Below are 758 nucleotides of genomic sequence, written 5' to 3'. Positions count from 1 at the left end.
ACGATTATGAACCAAGAGAAACTTGCCAAGCAGCAAGCACAAGTGTGCATTGATGGGAAAGGAACTGCTTGGAGAAAGAAGAAGGTGTTTCATAGAACAGCTACAGCAGATGATAAGAAACTTCAGTTTTCCTTAAAGAAGCTAGGAGCAAACAATATTTCTGGTATTGAAGAGGTGAATATGTTTACCAACCAGGGAACAGTGATCCACTTTTATAATCCTGAAGTTCAGGCATCATTGGCAGCAAACACTTTCATTACTACAGGCCATGATGAGACAAAGCAGCTAACAGAAATACTCCCCAGCATCTTAAACCAGGTAGGAGCTGACAGTCTAACTGGTTTAAGAAGACTGGCAGAGGCTCTGCCCAAACAACCTGTTGATGGAAAAGCACCACTTGCCACTGGGGAGGATTATGATGGTGAAGTTCCAGATCTCCTTGAGAATTTTAATGAGGCTTCTAAGAACGAGGTCACCTGAATTGAGTATCAACTTCTGAAAGTTAAAACTTGAAAGTTATATGGAGCTGCTTTTTTTTCTTTTTCTTTTCCTTTTTTTTTGTTTTTGTTTATGGATCTAGAGAATTAGATCTCTAATATTTTGAAGCCCATTGGACATTGCAGCTCTTTTCATTTATTGCTTATAGACAATTCATTTTTTGCAGCCTAACTATGCTGAATAAGCCTGGAATTAAGGTTTGAAAAAAAAGGTTAATAAAATCTTTACCTAGTAAAAAAAAAAGTTAGTAATCACAGAAG

The 758-nt window shown here is 37.3% G+C and overlaps 1 protein-coding gene across 1 annotated transcript; it reads left to right on the top strand.

Moving 5' to 3' along the window:
* LOC118837306 (transcription factor BTF3-like) lies at positions 1-480 on the top strand. Its single transcript, XM_036744193.1, has one exon. It carries the CDS (start codon positions 7-9, stop codon positions 478-480), a length of 474 nt encoding a protein of 157 aa, XP_036600088.1. The 5' UTR covers positions 1-6.
* Positions 481-758: the final 278 nt, after the last annotated feature.

The sequence above is a fragment of the Trichosurus vulpecula genome, chromosome 2, assembly GCF_011100635.1.
Source record: "Trichosurus vulpecula isolate mTriVul1 chromosome 2, mTriVul1.pri, whole genome shotgun sequence".
In the NCBI taxonomy this organism is placed as follows: Eukaryota; Metazoa; Chordata; class Mammalia; order Diprotodontia; family Phalangeridae; genus Trichosurus; species Trichosurus vulpecula.
The sequence above is the reverse complement of the archived record's forward strand: the minus strand, read 5'-3'. Positions and strand labels throughout refer to the sequence as shown.